Raw genomic sequence first — 14,582 nt, 5'->3', positions numbered from 1 at the left:
TACATTTCAAGATGCTGTCTCAAACGCCACCTCCAGAACGTAAGCTTCTGGAACAAGAAGGTTCTCACATCGCTGCAACCCCACCCATACCCTCTCAAGAGTTTCTGATGTGCCAAGCTATTCACTTGAATGTTTCCTCTCACCTGACCTGATAACACTGGTTACTATCGCCATCTTATGGCTGGGGAAACAGAGGCTCAGCTAAATTAAGCTACTGTGACTAGGAGAATAAGGGGTGGGAGCAGGACCAGGATTTGAGGTCAGATTTAAAACCTGTGAGCACAGCGCCCTCTACCCACTCCTGTCAGCAGACCAGGGAAAGATGGCTTGCCTCCCGTGTCTGTCCTTGAGGCAGGTTGTTTCCCCCATGCCTTCCAGGAGAGGCAGTTTCACTGTGTTAACTAGTTTTCTGCTCAGCCCACTGAGGTGGCCAGTGTAGCTTCATTCCAGGTGGGGAAGTTGGAGCCGGGGACTGTCAACGCAGAACTTGAATCCAGGTGTGCCTCACTTTGAAAGCCCCACAGCCAACTGTGGCTCTGTCTGCTTGATCTTCCTTCAGGTCCCACCAAGGGGTAAAGGATGCCGCTCTGGGTGTTCTTCGTGATCCTCACCCTCATCAGTGGCTCCCACTGCTCAGTCCCCCCCTCACTGCCCATCAGGTAAGCAGCATGGATTCCCGAAGCTCTGGGACCTCCCTGCCATGGCAGAGAGGAGCCACAGGCTATTTCTTCTCACTGCACACTGCTCATGTCAGGTAGAGACTGGGCATGGAGCCCACGCAGCCAGGTTCTGATTTTCTTTGGGGGTGAGGGGAGCACAGGACAACAGAGGAAGGCCTTACTGAGATGTAGTGTAGCTCACGCTGTTCCATCCACCATGCTGGCCCCATCCTGACCTCTGACCCCTCTGCACAGGATGCGGCGCCATATAGATGCCATCTTCACCACCCACTACAGGAAATTACTGGCCAAGCAGTATGCCCGCAAAATGCTCCAGGACATCATGAACAGGCAGCAAGGGTAAGCAGGCATTCTGGGGGCTTCTTCCCAGGCACCTCTGCACCAGAGTTGCAGGAAGTGGGGACCAAGTATTGTCTCTTCCCGGACACAGTACGTATCTGTGGCTCTCAGCCTTCCAAACGCTTGAGTCCAGTTCCTCATGCTGTGGTGACCCCCAACCCTAAAATTATTTTGTTGCTACCTCATAATTGTAATTTTGCCACTGTATCACTCGTAATGTAAATATCTTAAATATCTTATATGCAGTATATCTGATATGCAACCCCCAAAGGGGCTGGTGACCCACAGGCTGAGAACCACTGGCAATGTACCCTTTTCTGGGTTTTGCACAGGAAGAGCAGCCCAGGTCAAACCTCCACGTACACCTTTTGTGTGTACCTCTCCCTGTCCTTAGCTCCAGAAGTGACAATGCTGATGTCACTGTTCCTCTTTGATCAGGACTCCAAGGTAGAAACAAAGGCATGTGCATACATGAGGACTGAGCTGCAGACAAAGGAAACCTGTGCCAGGGCAGCACTCTAGTCTCTTCTCAGATCTTTGAGCCTACCTGTCATTACCCCATGGGACAGACCCACCTGTCATCTCTAAAGGGTGCACCAAGGGTAGCCAAGCAGAGATCCAAACAGCCTGGCTTTGTAGATTTTCTTTTGAAAAACCTTCAAATGCACACAGATGTCATGGGGAGGGAGTTAGCACCTGAAGCGTTTGCAGAGGATCTGTGGGAGGGCCTTGCAGTGGGACGAATATGCATGCTGTACTCCTCCCTGCCAGGCCCTCATCCGCAGGTGTGGCTTAATGCAAGTGGGTTTCCCACGTATCTACATCAGATGCAGGAATAGCAAAGGGCCATGCCCCTGACTGGACATCCCACCCACCCGGGATCTCACTGTTTCTCCTTTCAAACCCACAGGGAGAGAAATGAGGGACAAGGCACCAGGGTCAGCCGTCAGGTCAGCATGCAGGAAAATGACAAGTGGATGTCACTGGATAGCATCTTGGTAGCCCTGGGACAGAAGCACAGGTGAGGGGGGAAGGGTACAGGTGAAGGGGGGGAGAGAGGCCACAGGTGGGAGGGGGAGATGGTACAGGTGAAAGGGGAGGGGTCACAGGTGGGAGAGGGAGGGGGCCACAGGTGGGAGGGGGAGATGGCACAGGTGAAGGAGGAGGGGTCACAGGTGGGAGGAGGAGGGAGGCCACAGGTGAGGTGGCACGGGGAGGCAGAAAGAGGGTTTTTTGGTTTTTGTTATTTTAAGTTTTTTGAGGCACAGTTTCTCTGGGTAACAGTCCTGCCTATAATGCACTCCCTTCTGCAGACCAGGGTGACCTTGAACTCACAGTGATCCACCTGCCTCTGCCTCCTGAGTGCTGGGATTAAAGGCATATGCCACCATGCCTGGCTCAGAAAGACAGTTTTGTTTGTTTTTTGAAACAGGGTTTCTCTGGGTAGCCTTGAACTCACAGAGACCCGCCTGCCTCTCTCCCAGGTGCTGGAATTAAAGGCGTGGTTATCACCACCTGGCAGGAAGAGATTTTTCTAGGGCCTTTAGAGACCTCCTTCCCTCTGGGTTTCCAAGAAAAGCAAAGAATTACCTTTTCTTCACAGGTGGGGAGGGAGCTAGTCTTCCTAGCAAAGGGACAAGGCCCTCCCACCCCCACCCCACAGGCCTCAGGAACAGGAAGGGACATGTGTGAGGGGCTTGCACACTGCCCCCCACTCCGCAGGCCTCAGGGACAGGAAGGGACCTGTGTGAGGGGCTTGCACACTGGCCGCAGCAATGTGTCTAATGCAGAGCAAGAGGCCAGGCTCAGCGGGTCCAAAAAAACGTTATCAGTACTTCTGGTGCCCCAAGAGACTGTGCTGTAGGTGATTCCAACGGTACATCCCTGGATCCCATGATGTCATGAAACCATACTACCCAAGACAGGTCAGCTTTCCCGTGCTCAGTGCTGCCGGGGCAGGCAGACACTGTCATGAGAGGCAGAGTTGGTCACACTGGCCTTTCCATCTCACATTCCCACTGGGAGACAAGAAGGACGGAGAACAAGTTTCCCCTTTTACAGAAGAGGAACCGTGAAGCTAAGAAGGGGCAGAGTCAGAGAGAGTGGCAAGTCCAAGCTGTCTACCTTGGGGTGTCTTCCCATAAGACCCCAGTTTAGACCGGGCGTGGTGGTGCATGCCTTTAATCCCAGCACTTGGGAGTCAGTGGCAGATGGATCACTGCGAGTTCGAGGCCAGCCTGGTCTACAAAAGTGAGTCCAGGATAGCCAGAACTGTTACACAGAGAAAACCTGTCTTGAAACCCCCCCCCCCAAAAAAAAACAGTTTAAGGCTAGGACTAGAGAGATGATGGCTCATCAGTTAAGAGCACTGGCTGTTCTTCCAGAAGTCCTGCATTCCAATTCCTAGCACACACATGACAGCTCACATCCATCTATACTTGTAATGTCATGGGATCCAATGCTCTCTTCTGGTTTGCAGATATACATGCGCATAAAACACCCACATACATAAAAATGTACAGGGTTTTTTTTTACAAAAGTTCAAGAGCAGCCTAGTTACTTAGTAAAGTTCTAGGCCAGCCTGAGCTAATGTGAGACCTTGCCTAGAAATAAAGCACAGCAAGAAAACAATTTGTATCTACCCACCTCTGTGACCCTCCCTGACAGGAAGCTGCCATTCCCTAGCCATCCTCTCATCTTTGTAAGAGCCGTCCAGTGGGAAGCCCTGGGCTGAAGATCAGCTGGGTTCAGATTAGGGGTAACCTCTGTTCTCATGGGTGTGGGCACTGGGGACTTCCACCTGCTCTTGTGAGGTTGCTCACTCAACCTGTGACCAACAGAAAGGTTTGTAGGGGGTGGCACATGTTTGTGTGGGAAGAAGCCGGTCCCACCTAAGGGTCAGAAGGGAAGTGAGCAGCCCAGGGTCTCAGTGGCAGCCGGTTAGCAGGGCAGGGCTAGGAGTGGGATTTACAATGCTGTGGCCCATGAGCATTTTTCCTGCCACTGCCTCTGGCCTCTGGGAACACGGAAGTACTGCCCCTGTCTGGAAACGCAGTTCTGATGGTGGCTGGTGTTTAGATTGAGTGTCTCTTTCTTTCTTTAACAGGGATTCTTAAGGATGAAGTCTTCAGCAGAGGCTTGAGCCCCCCATCCCCCCAAACACAACTGCACCCCATTATTTCTATTTTACTTCTGACCGTTTCCTTCCTCTGTAAATAGAATAAAATCCCTCATCCTCATCTGTGATTCACTGTCCTTTATTGTCAATCTGATTTTTTTTTAAAACGTGGGTGGTTTATATGGTCACGTCTCCCAGGCAGGAGACACAACAGCTGGAGAGAGAGAGCTCAGCTGGTAAAGTTCTTGCTGTGCATGCATGAGAGCTCGAGCTCAGCCCCTGGCACCCACAGAAAAGCCAGGCACAGGGGTGCATGCCTGCGGTCTCAGCAAGGGGGAAGCCAAGAAAGATGGATCCCTGAGGCTCACTGGCCATCAGTTTAGTCTAGTCTGTGAGTCCCAAGACCCAGTGAAAGAAAACAGATGACTGTCTTTGGCTACATAGTAAATTCCAGGTCAGTCTGGGTTACATATGATACTTTCTCAAACAAACAAACAAACAAATCCATTTTATTGTAAGTAAATTAAGCCTTAAAAATTGACAGCTGTGAACTGGGTGTGGCGGCGCATGCCTGTAATCCAAGCACTTGGGGAGGCAGAGGCAGGCGGATTGCTATGAGTTCCAGGCCAGTCTGGTCTACAAAGTGAATCCAGCCAAGGCTACACAGAAAAGCCCTATCTTGAAAAACAACAACAACAACAACGAGACCAAAACAAGAATCATCATCATCATCAATTGTGAAACTGGATAAGTCTAGAATGACTGATTACAAGTGTAAAACTAACCACAGCACTTAAAGTCGGATGGGACTCCTACCTCTTGGTTTTCCCTGCCAGCCTAGTTCAGGGCCTGCAGGAAAGGGAAGGAAGCACTTGGCCTCAGTCCTGGGAAGCCTGCGGCCTATTCTCCTATCTCCCAGCACCAGGGCTGTGAGAGACCACCTGCTCCAGACAGCGGGGCAAGCAAAGCAAAGCGTGGGAAAGGCACTGTAGGCGGCAGTCGGTGGCTGGCAGAGACAATGAAAACAATGGGAAACAAAAGCTCCTCGAAAGGAGAAGGCTAGCCCGGAAGCGCAGGCGGAGAGGCAGGAGGCCGGGGACTTGCCAAGGTCTGGGACAAAGGAGGAGCCGAGCTGAATGGGAGACCACACACACCCCCTGCCTCCCTCCCGGCCCCACCTGCTCATCTCTTTCTCTGCCCTGTCCCAACAAAAAAGCAAAAACTCGGGGCTCTCTCAACCTTCAATTAGTTTTTCAAGTGAAATAATGAGCGCTGAGCGCCGAGGCTACTTGTGGGGTTTAAGGTGAACGCAATTACAGAGGGCAGAACTACGGCAGCGACCCTGGCCTTTATCTCCATTAGCAGACGCTAATGCCAGCTTAAAAGACTTAGCTCCTCCCCCTAGAGGATCTGGGCGCTCCCCACTCCCGAGGGGCCCTACTTAAGACTAAGGGCTATTTTCATTGCACTAAAGATATTTCTTAATCAATAGAAAATTTGTCCCTTTCGTGTTTGTATTAGCTTGGGAGTTTGCAGACAGACTCCGCCCCCACCCCTCACCCCCGTCTCCTGCCCCCTCCTCCCCCATCTCCCCATTGTTTCCTACAACTGCCCTTAGGAGGGGGCAGAGTCCGTTTACTGGCAGGCTGCCCACCAAGGCTAGGTCACATACCCAAGAGGTGGCAAAGCCAGGGACTGGTGGGGGAGGGGGTGGGCGGTCAGGCCCCTCAGAACTGAGAGCTGGGACATCAGGTGCCTTAAACTGTCAGGCACAGGTAGACCTGGTACAAAACTTCACCACCGGGGGCTTCTGTTAACACCGGCTAGGAAAATCACCACCATGAAGTAGGTGCTCTTCACTTATGCTGGGGCCACACCTGATTGAAACCTGCGAAACCATCATTAAGTTAAAAAAAAAAATTACAGTCAAAGGCTGTGCTTGGTGGTTCATGCTTTAAGTCCCAATACCACAGGAGGCAGGAGGCTCATGAGTTCCAGGTCAGCTTGGCTACATAGTGGGACCTTGCCTCAACAAGCAAGCAAGCAAACCAACATTTACTAATCCTTAGGGGCTAGGGTGATGACTCAGTTGTAAAGTGCTGGCTGTGAAAGCAGGACCACCCCAGTTAGATCCACGGTGTCTGACTTCAAACCCTGCACTGGGGAGGAAGAGATAGGCAGACCTCTGAGTCTCACAGGGCGGCCAGCCTAGCCCATTTGGCCAGCTTGGGGTTAACATGGTTGTTGAGCTGCCCTATGTGGGTGCTGGAAACTGAACTTGGGGGCCCTCTGCAGGAGCAGTTATGTGTCCTTAACCACTCTGTCCCCTCAAAATCCAGGCTTTTAAAATACACCACCTCTTGTGTGTGTGTGTGTCTGTGAATATATGTGCACAGAGGCACCACTATCTTGTTGTGCGACTCACACAAGTGTACAAAGAATTACTTTTATTCTGCCATTGGGAACACTGAGATGGCACTGACATTATCTAGGAGGAACAGTTTCTCTCATTACATACCAAATCAGCCAGTGCCTTTGAGTCCCTATTCCCAGGACTGTAAGATCAGTCAATCAATCTTTCAATTATCTATCTTCTATCAATCTACTATCTTATCTATATCCATCTACCTATTTCATTATTTAAAAGTTATCCATCCATCTACTTTCTTGTTTATAAATTATCTATCTTACAGCCTATAAATGATCTATTTGGCTGTTTCTAAATTACCTGCTAATTTGTGGTATTTTCTCAGAGAGAATGGACTGAGGCAGTCAGCTTTATTTTTTGAGACGATTTTAACCCTTCTCCACATGCCAATCACAAAGGTTCAAGGCAAAAGCCTGGAGCAGGGCCTTGTGGCTCAGCACAGTGAGATCTTCAAATACATGCATGGCTCCTATGAAGTGCTCAGCGCTGGAGCAGACAGGACACAGGCTTTCTAGGCCACTCTCAGTACTGTTAGAAAAAAAAAGGGGGGGGGGTGGTTGGCGCACGCCGTTAATCCCAGCATTTAGGAGGCAGAGGCAGGCCTGGTCTACGAAGTGAGCCCAGGACAGCCAAAGCTACAAAGAAACCCTGTCTGGGGGAAAAGAAAGAAAGAAAGAAAGAAAAAGAGAAAGGAAGGAAGGAATAAAGAAAGAAAGAGGTTAGCCTGGGCTACATAGAAAACCCCTGTCTGAGATGGCCCAGATGAAGCCTGCCGAGACAGCGGTACGCAGCCCAGCTGAGCCCTCACACTCTACACCAAGGCTCCATCAACACTGGGAATGGACTTGCATCACACCTTTGCTTCTATCACCATTCTCTTTATTCCAAAGCAGACGAATTACAGATTTCAGCTTTTCAAACTCAACATCTGGGTAACCTGGGATATTTACAACATCTTGCCAGGTATCACGACAAAGGGACAGACAACCTGGGCCCAAACATATCTGCTCTGTGAAGCAGAAAGTAAAAAACAAGTAAAAGTGTAACCACATCTCAATTTTGTTCTTCTTAAATAACAGATTTTTTTTTCATTTTCTGTCTTGTTTTACCCTCATTCCTCTTTTCGCACTATGAATTGTCTCCACTCCTTGTTAAACATTCATTTCAGTTTTCAGGGTCTTCAACCATCTTCTGGAACTAATGTGCTGTTCTGGAAGAAAATGAAGACACACACATAATCAGTGATGGTTTCAACTGACAGGCATGGTTTCTAAGTGGGACAATAGGGAGGCTAAGTTATTCTCCCACTGGAGATGCCGCAGACAAGGGGACAGCCCTCTATCTATTGGTTCCATTTATATATGCCCCATCTCATTTCAAAAGATAACTAAAGCCCATGACAACTTGAAAACCATGAAGTAACCCTAATAACTAAGGAAGGAGCATGTGGAAACATAAGGATGAGGTCATTCCAGGCACACCCCTCACTGTACAGGTCACAAAGACCAGGAAAACAGACGAGTTAAACCCTGCCAGCTGGCTGCACTCTTGCCAGCACAGACTCCTAACCTAATACAGAAAAAGTATGGAAAACGACACTTGGCTCACAAAACCATTGCTTTTGTTTGTTTGGTTTTCTTCTCCTCCTCCTCTTCTTCCTCCTTCTGTGTGTGTGTGTGTGTGTGTGTGTGTGTGTGTGTGTGTGTGTGTGTGTGTGGTTAGTTAGTTGGCTGGTTTTGTTTTGTTTTTGAGATAGAGTACTGTTATATAGCCTTAGGCTAGCCCCAAATTTGTAATCCCCCTGCCTCAGCCTCCTGAACATTGGAATAGTGCCACTTTCTTCCCCCTTGCACTGACTCTAAGAAGAGCTGTGGGAGCTTGAGAAGGGAAATTTATAGTCCAAACAAATGCAACCAGGATGCGACAGCAGCAAGCAAATGGCAGGCAGAAACAGGACTCCACATCCTCAGTGGGCAGTGGGGTCATAGTGACTGGAAATATTATCATATCAGTTGCACAGAATGGCAGGCTTCAAACCAATTGATAAAGCAGTCCCCAGGAGGGTGTGTAGGCATGGTGCTGGGTTCTAAGGACCAGAATGTGTCTCTAATTCTTTTTTTTTAAAAAAATGTTTATTTATTTATTATGTATACAGTGCTCTGTCTGCATGTCCAGCAGATCACATTACAAATGGCTGTGAGCCACCATGTGGATGCTGGGAATTGAACTCAGGACCTCTGGAGGGGCAGCTGGTGCTCTTAACTACTGAGCCATCTTTCCAGCCCTGTGCCTCTAGTTCTTTACCAGTGTTTACAAGTTCCTGATATTAGGGTGTGTGCCTGGCAGTGTCCATGGTGGAAGGACAGCAAGGGTATAAAATAAGGTGGCAGTACTTGGAGCCCTAGACCTTGGCTGTGGGCTGAGAGCCTCCATTATACCCACTCAAACCAACGTGTCTGCAGTGGGCAGCACTGAGCCACAGGGGATGAGTCTGCACAGTAGGCCCCAGGCCCCGACAAGTCCCAAGGACTCCAACATTAAGACTCGGGCAGCAGGAGGGGTCAGAGTAAAGAGTGAAAGGACTAGTTCTGAAGGTATATCTCAGACAGAGCGAAACCAAACTAGTGAGGTCAGGACACAAGGTGGGCACGGGCCAGCCTACAGCAGGGTAGGGGAGCCTCTTGGGCTCCAGGGAGTCTATCTACTGAGATGCTAGCCGCATGACTACATGCTTATTTTTGTTTGCCTACCCATTACTCATTCACTTATACACAGGATCCTATAGGCCAGGACGCTACTGAACTGCCTCTGCCTTCCAAATGCTGGGATTACAGGGGTAAGCTACCATGTCTGGCACTACACCTCACTTAAACCTGGAGAAAAAACCAAAAACAGAAAAACCCCAACTACTTAAAAAATGTGTTCTCTCTCTGTTATGGACAGGGTGACCCAGCTTATGCTAACACTATACTGAGAAAACTCTAAATCCTGTTTTTGTTGATTTTTCCTATTTTCAGAGGATTAAAAACTAGGTGTGCTGGCTTTTTCTCCTTCTAATTCCTCCTCTTTTGGCAGGGAAAGCTATTTCCAAGGCAAGAGTGAAAAGTAAAATATCTTCCTCCTGCTTGTGGTCTAAAGCAGGTATCAGGCAAGCAGGTCACACAGGCCCAATCCAGGCCACCTCGGGCTTGTGGGATGGTGTAACAGCTCTCCTGGCTGTATGGCTCTGCTGGAGTGAAGGAGATGAGGAGTGACGTGCTGGACAAAACCTAAACCAGCCTCGCCTCTCCACAGACCCTCTCATGGGCCCTTCATCTAAGAACAGATGCAGGAGGCAGCACTCTGCCCTTGCTCCAGTCCTCACTGACTTTGCCTCCCCAACAACAGTCCAGGTAGGAGGGCGGCTGCGTGTCAGGCCTTGGGTTCCAGGTACAATTCTGCTGCTGGCTTGACCTGTGTTCATCAGTCGTTCACAACTGAGCTCGTCCCATCAGCAAGGGTTAGGGGAAGGCCTAGACGTGGTGACAAGGTGTGGAGCTGCCATGTGGCCCTTGCCACGGGAACCAAGTAGTCTGGATAGCTGAGGCCCCTGTCAACGTGCCCTGTTCTCACACAAAGGGGCTTCTGTATATACACCAGCACCCCCGGGAAAGCTGCCCTCGTCCAGGCACAATGGTATCCAGCAAGTTGTAAAACGGCCTCAGAATTTACCCTGGTATAGGGAGTGGGGGGAGGAATGAGCGGGTGAAAACAGGACAGTAACTGGCATGCATCAGTGGGCAACAGGAAAGGGAGCCTGCTTCTGGGACAAATTGCCCTTCATCTTTACCGTAGTGTCCTATATTTTGCCAATCTACTGCTCTGCTCTGCAGCGATCCTGCCAAAGGAAAGAGGTTTGAGAATCAAGAAAGGACAGTGAGAGAGAGAGAGAGACACAAGCTGAGGACACATATAGTAAACCAGACCAGAGCTCCTGTCAAGGCTGGTGCTTTTCCCAGGCAACACAGGCCGTCGGACTTGTGGGGTGGGGGCACCACTGGGCCTCTAATGAAAAGGATGGCTCTTTCCAAAATGTGCATGCCAGCCGGGGTTCCACTGAGGAACTTGTGCTGCATGGACTCTATAGGGAATAGTTTTCTCCCACTGCTCCTCCCTTGACTTTGTTGGCCTTGTGGACTGGACTGTTTCCAGAGAAGAAAGAAGTTTGCAGTCAGAGCACAGCCTTTCGGCTCCTTCAGAGCCCAGACTGGTTGCTCCAAGGAAAAACACTCAAGCCGTTGCCTTTTCTAGACACAATGCACAGTGGCAGAGAGGAAAGCAGCTACTATCAGGGGCACCTGGGGCACCAGGGCAGCTCTGGTGGGCCCCAGACTGGCATAGGGGAGTCAGGGATGTTTGCACAGGAGCTCATGGTGAGGCACTGCAAAGCTTACACAGAGACTCCCACCCTGCCCAGCCACCAGTGGTCTCCTTAATGACGCCCCTCTTGGATCAAACAGATGTAACTGGCAGAGTGTTTAAGGGCACGCTACTGACTTCCACTCTGCAAGCATTAAGTCCCAGAGGGCAGAAAGCAGGGTGAGTCTGAAAATGATTTCTTTCAAAGGTGAAAGCAGTTCTGACCTTTTCTTAGTGGCCTTTGCGTGGCTGAAATCAGTCAGGTTCTAATAAAGTGAAATCAATGAGAAGCACCGATGTGACATTTAAATTTGCCTCCAATTCTGTTCTTAAAGTCAAGCTGCCACCATGTCAAGGTCTAAGCATTTGTCTGCCTCTCAGGCTGTCTATCACTGGGTGGGAGTGTGTGCTTCTGAGTGGATGCTCCCTGTTGGGAGCTGTTGCTAAGCCTGCACAACTGTTGAGAGGCAGAACACAGACCTATAGATGGGAGGAAGAGCCCCAGAGCTGCTGTTTTTGGGCACAGGCGGAGGGCAGGGCCAGAGGGGGGATTTTTACACCACATATCTAACATATTTTAGTCCACACAAGGCAGTTATTTCCCCTTGTTCTAATGTGCAGGGCACAAAGTGCTGTGACTTTCAAACATCTACAACTAGTCACTAAGGCTACTTTCTTCTTTATAAGTCCTGTTTACGGTTTCCTGAACAGGCTGGATGAAGGTGTCAGACTTGCCCCAAAGGATGCGAATCATTCTGCCACGAATCATTGTGGTCTCAGAGCCAGGATGGCAGTGCCCACACAAACACCTCCCATCCCACCCTGGAGCTTGGTCCATTCCCAGCCTCACCTCTTGACTGCCTGTTGGGCCAGCATTCGATTGCCAGCCAGAAACGTCACCGTGCCCAGGACAGCCAGGTACTTCAGGGTCTGGAACATGTTGAGCTGCGTCCAGTAGACATACATGAGCCCCAGCATCGCTGTAAGAAACATCATGACAGCCAATTAAATGAAGCAGTGACAATGGGAAGGGAGGGCCTGCTGTGTCATAAGGGTCAGTATTTCTAGGCAGCTTTTAAAAAATTTTATTTATTTATTATTACAGATACAGTGCTCTGCCTACGTGTACACCTGCAGGCCAGAAGAGGGCATCAGATCACATTATAGATGGCTGTGAGCCACCATGTGGTTGCTGGGAGTTGAACTCAGGACCTCTGGAAGAGCCCTCAGTGCTCTTAACCTCTGAGCTATCTCTCCAGCACTCTACGCAGCTTTTTTGTTTAGCTTTTTTTATCTCAACACCAGATAACAGATAACTCAACATACTTGTCTTTGAGCCTTGTTTCCCAAGAAACACAGAGGTGAAAATAAGCCACTTTCACTGCTCTCTGATCTGCGGGCCTGCTTGCTCTCATCCACCCTCTGCTTTCTTCATGTAGGGTTTTGTCTTTACTTTCTAATATTTGGGATAATTTTATGTTTCAAACTTTTTTTTTTTTTGGATGTTTCAAACTCTTAATGAAAATATTCAGGCTATCACTTGGGAGGCAGAGGAAGGTGGATCTCTGTGAGTTCGAGGACAGCCTGGCCTACAAAGCGAGGGACTACAAGGAAACCCTGTCCAAAACAAAACAAAACAAAACAAAACAAAAACAAAACAAAGAAACAAAAAAAACCAAAACAAACAAAAGTAAAATAAAATAAAATAAAGAAAATATTCAGGATATAAACAAATTAGTCACTTCCTTTTATTTAGAAGCATATTAAGAATGATTTGCCACTGTGGCTAGGAAGTGAGCAGAGAAGCCTGGGAAGGTTCAGAAAGACCCGGCACAGAGTCCTGGGGTTTGTACAGGCTCTGCCTTCACCAGTTGTAATTTCTCTGAGCCCAAATTCTCTTACCATCAAATGGACCAGAGTTCCTTCCCCTGTCACCTCCGTCAGGGCTGAATAATGAAAATCAGACAAGGAAAGACACAAAAACACACTGGCAAGTAAAGTCAAGGCTCTAAAAATATTTCCATTCGGGTCTTGCTCCCAGCCTGACCCAAGAGGGCTGTCATTCAAGTCCAGTAACTAAGCAGGCAAGAAAGGTCACCCTGCCAGCTCTGCCCAGGATGACAGATGGACTACCACAGACAGGGCTGCTTAAGCATTTCTGAAGTCATGGACCACTATGAGCATCTGATCAAAGTTATAGACTCCCTTACCTCAGACAAATACAGATGCACATTTGCCTGGAAAGAGACTCTATGGACCCTGGAGAAGCCATGCCACTATGGATGCTGAAATGATGGCTTCTTGAAGAGGCAAAGGAGCTAAGAGCATCACCTCTCCAGTGAGATACAAAGATTTGGGGATTCACTGTCCTGCTATGCTTAGGCTGTTTAGGGTCCACACTCAGTGCATTTGCTCAGGGAGAGGAGAGTGTTCTATTACTGTCCAGAGAGAGCCACCGCAAACGTGAAGATCGATGTGGTGGGCAAAGATAACCTTTAGAAGCTGCATTAAATGCTCTTCATCCAGGAAGATGGGTCTGTGTAAAGACACGCTAAACGAGCAACCTCTGGAAATGAACAGGGCTATTAAGTGAGGTCAATGGCTTGCCACAGCCTCCCAGCACAGTGAAGCCCAACAAAATGACAGCTGTTCTAAGCTGATGGCCAGACAGGCTCATCATCATATAACTGTCCTAAAAGGCCAGGAGGGACAGGGGAGTGTTACGCCATCAAGCCATTATAGTTAATAGGTTGTGGGTCTACTTAATAGGGCTTTTGCGTGGGCAGGCAAAAATGTCAGAGGAGGTTAAATGCAATTAGCAGCCGGGCACTTACCCGCATGTCCCAGGTGAAAGATAATTGTGCTAGGAGCGAAAGTGAAGTTGGAGATATTGGCACCAATCCGGATCCACTGAAGGACAGAGAAATAAAGATTAGAGTGAGGAAGAGCGGCAACACATACTACGCCAAGGCCCAGAGCTCCAGAGTTCATATACTCCAGAGAGACAGGGGTTTCCTCAGGGGACAAGCACCCTGTCCTAAGTCCTCTTCCCTCTGAAGGCATCGCAGTGGCTGTTCTCAACTGTTTGTGAGTAACTCTGTGTCTCCAAGGACAGCAACTCTTCTGCTTTAAAACAGGTGAGGGGCTGAGCCAAAGGTCAGAAGTCGCATGACAAGGAAGTGACTGACACTTGCACTACGTTCTCAAGGAGTTGGTAGCATAAGCTACAGGCGGCAAGAACACGCTCGCATGATGGACTGACTCTGTGGCCTATGAAACTCTTATCACCCCAATACAAAAACACCCACACTCCAGGCCTGTCCAAAAGCTTGTGGCGTGCTTCCTAGATTTCATCGTTCCTTCTTGCTGAAAATCAACCAGCTAATTTAAAACAGAAGTAACCTGCCAAAAATAACACCTAAGTTTGATTTGACCAAATTCTCCCAACTTTGAGGCTAATGATCTACATTTATGATTATCAGAGAAACAAAGGGAAAACTTTTTTTTTTTTTTTCCGAGACAGGGTTTCGCTGTGTAGCCTTGGCTGTCCTGGACTCACTTTGTAGATCAGGCTGGCCTCGAACTCACAGCGATCCGCCCGCCTCTGCCTCCCATGTGC

At 49.1% G+C, this 14,582-nt stretch overlaps 2 protein-coding genes across 5 annotated transcripts in view; one reads left to right on the top strand and one right to left on the bottom strand.

The window, feature by feature from the left end:
* The first annotated feature begins 513 nt into the window (after nt 1-513).
* On the top strand, nt 514-4,161 carry Ghrh (growth hormone releasing hormone). Its single transcript, XM_051144951.1, has 4 exons — nt 514-659; nt 915-1,019; nt 1,930-2,020; nt 4,126-4,161. The coding sequence occupies exons 1-4, from the start codon at nt 580-582 to the stop codon at nt 4,159-4,161; spliced, it is 312 nt and encodes a 103-aa protein (XP_051000908.1). The 5' UTR covers nt 514-579.
* A 3,259-nt stretch (nt 4,162-7,420) lies between these two features.
* Rpn2 (ribophorin II) overlaps nt 7,421-14,582 on the bottom strand; it is a 108,765-nt gene continuing 101,603 nt past the window's right edge. For 3 of the 4 annotated variants that reach the window (XM_051143666.1, XM_051143665.1, XM_051143667.1), the window contains exons 15-18: nt 13,798-13,873; nt 11,814-11,943; nt 10,395-10,442; nt 7,421-7,775 (exon numbers count right to left, since the gene is read on the bottom strand). In XM_051143666.1, coding sequence (XP_050999623.1) covers nt 7,763-7,775; nt 10,395-10,442; nt 11,814-11,943; nt 13,798-13,873 — 267 coding nt within the window. In that variant the 3' untranslated portion in view covers nt 7,421-7,762. The remainder of the gene's footprint in view (nt 7,776-10,394; nt 10,443-11,813; nt 11,944-13,797; nt 13,874-14,582) is intronic. The other variant, XM_051143668.1, reaches the window with a different exon arrangement.

This window comes from Acomys russatus, chromosome 4 (assembly GCF_903995435.1).
Source record: "Acomys russatus chromosome 4, mAcoRus1.1, whole genome shotgun sequence".
Classification (NCBI taxonomy): Eukaryota; Metazoa; Chordata; class Mammalia; order Rodentia; family Muridae; genus Acomys; species Acomys russatus.
Note: the sequence above shows the minus strand (reverse complement) of the source record. Positions and strands in the feature narration are given on the sequence as shown.

What these genes read in the sequence shown, in the direction of transcription:
- Ghrh (XM_051144951.1), top strand. Translation starts at nt 580, where the DNA reads ATGCCGCTCTGGGTGTTCTTCGTGATCCTCACCCTCATCAGTGGCTCC. An exon ending in CCCCCCTCACTGCCCATCAG is followed by an intron (nt 660 to 914) that starts GTAAGCAGCATG and finishes CCCTCTGCACAG; the next exon opens with GATGCGGCGCCATATAGATG. An exon ending in ATCATGAACAGGCAGCAAGG is followed by an intron (nt 1,020 to 1,929) that starts GTAAGCAGGCAT and finishes TCAAACCCACAG; the next exon opens with GGAGAGAAATGAGGGACAAG.